Raw genomic sequence first — 2,183 nt, 5'->3', positions numbered from 1 at the left:
GCATTAAAGTACTTCTTTAGATGTCATAAGAAGACATTGAGTATGAGCAATTCATTCAGTTCTTATACAATATTCCTTATGCTATGGTGTTGGAGGAGGTGCCTCCCTATAAGGCCCTCATAAAAAGCCTACTCTCTAAGAAGAAGGTCTTGAAGGAAGATGAAATTATGGTCTTGATCAAGAAGGGCGAGTATAAGGAGGTGTATGTTGCTGAGGAATTGAAGAAAAAAAAGGCTCAAGAAGAGATTGGAAGGACATTGCTACACGCCCCATTGGTGGCACAGGAGCCTGAAGTACCATACCTTCAGAAGCCCCAAAAGGAGTCCAAGGATGAGCACCACTCATAGTTCTTGGAAGTCTCTAAGAAGCATCAAATCAATATTCCTTTTGTTGAGGTTTCGAAGGAAAGACCTCCCTCTAATTCACTTATGAAGGGCTTACTATCTGAAAAGAAGGCCTCAAAGGGAGATGAAACAGAGGTCCGGACTAAGGAGTGCGGTGCACTAATTCAGAATAAGCTGCCAAGGAAAATGCCAGACCTAGGGAGATTTCAGATTCCATGTACTATTGGAAATATTACTTTTAACAAAGCCTTCTGTAATCTTGGCTCAAGTATAAATCTGATGCCTCTGTTTGTAATGAAAAAGCTAGGAATCCAAGAAGCACAAGCAACAAGGATAACCTTGCAAATGGCTGACAAGTCTCTAAGGCAGGCATATGGGCTAGTAGAGAACGTTCTAGTCAAGGTTGGAGAGTTATTCCTCCCGGCAGACTCTGTAATACGTGACATGGGAGAGGATGCAGATGACCCCATTATTCTAGGAAGACCACTTCTAGCCACTGAAAGATCCCAGATAGAAGTTGAGAGAGGGAAATTGGTGCTGAGGTTAAATGAAGACTACATGATTTTCAAGGTTTTTAAATCTCCACTATCCCATGACAAAGGATGTACTTGCATGCATAGTACAATGCCGAAGCCTCCTCCATTGGTGGAAACTCACACAGTTCCTTGATGGGGGAAAAATCGTCGGTAAAGATTTTCACAAAAATAATCACGTTGCAAGTATAGACCTAAACCGACAATCAAGCCTCAATCAAATTTAATTTGTTTGTCACTTAAGCAAACCCAATAAAAATAAACCGAAGTATTTAAACCTCGGGTCGTCTCTCAAGGAATTGCAGGGAAGTGTAGTTATTATTGGTTATGATAAAGTATCTTTTTGGGTTTTTAAATGTTGAACAAGGAATTTAAATGACACGGAAATAAACTAACAATTAAGAAAAGTCCTAGCAAGGATTGATAATCGGAATTCCTATCCTCATTATCAACGTCAATTGTGATGGTAATTGTAAATTGCACTCACTTAGTTAACCTCTAACAAATAAAGAAAAGTCAAGTGAGAAAATCAACTTGAATTCAGAAGTCCTAATCAAAGACTAGAGTTAGTGAAACTCAAACCAACTAGCAAGTTTCAATCACCAACCAACATGAGACTTATGATGATTCAAGAGTCTCCAATTAATCAATCCAAGTTAAGAATGTAAAACGCTAAATTAAAACCCACCCAAGCATTTTATCAAACACTTGGAAGGCGCAAAATAAAAGCATAGAAAACTAACAAGTAATATTAAATCTAAACAACTAATTGCAAACATCAATAATAACAAACGAAGAAAGGAACAATAATTATGAAATACCTCAAATTGCATTAAATAGAAAATTGAATCTAACATGAGAATTCATAAACTAAATTGGGAACATAAAGTAATCAATAAGGGAAATAAATAAACTAGAATGCTAGAACAAATAAGAGTAGAAGAGAAACTAAATTAAACTAAGATAGAAATCAGAAATTGAGAATTAAAACTAAGAAACCTAAAACCTAGAGAGATGAGAGAGCCTCTCTCTCTAGAAAACTACATCTAAAACCTAAAATTATGTGAATGAAATGTTGAATGAATGATTCCTCCACTCTACAGCCTCTAATCTGTGTTTTCGGGCTTGGAACAGGGCCAAAAACAGCCCATAAATCACCCCCGACGATTTTTGATATGTCCAGCATGTGGCTCTGTCATGCGTACGCGTCGCCCACGTGTACACGTCGCTAAACTTTCGCAGCGTCATGCGTATGCGTGATCCACACGTGCGCGTCGCCTAACTGCATGGTAACTATGGCAAATTG

General features: G+C 38.1%; 1 protein-coding gene across 1 annotated transcript; it reads left to right on the top strand.

Moving 5' to 3' along the window:
• Positions 429-1,013, top strand: LOC107611156. The gene has a single exon (XM_016313112.1). The coding sequence runs from the start codon at positions 429-431 to the stop codon at positions 1,011-1,013; it is 585 nt and encodes a 194-aa protein (XP_016168598.1).

The sequence above is a fragment of the Arachis ipaensis genome, chromosome B08 (assembly GCF_000816755.2).
Source record: "Arachis ipaensis cultivar K30076 chromosome B08, Araip1.1, whole genome shotgun sequence".
Lineage (NCBI taxonomy): Eukaryota > Viridiplantae > Streptophyta > Magnoliopsida > Fabales > Fabaceae > Arachis > Arachis ipaensis.
The sequence above is the reverse complement of the archived record's forward strand: the minus strand, read 5'-3'. Positions and strand labels throughout refer to the sequence as shown.

What these genes read in the sequence shown, in the direction of transcription:
- LOC107611156 (XM_016313112.1), top strand. Translation starts at nt 429, where the DNA reads ATGAAGGGCTTACTATCTGAAAAGAAGGCCTCAAAGGGAGATGAAACA.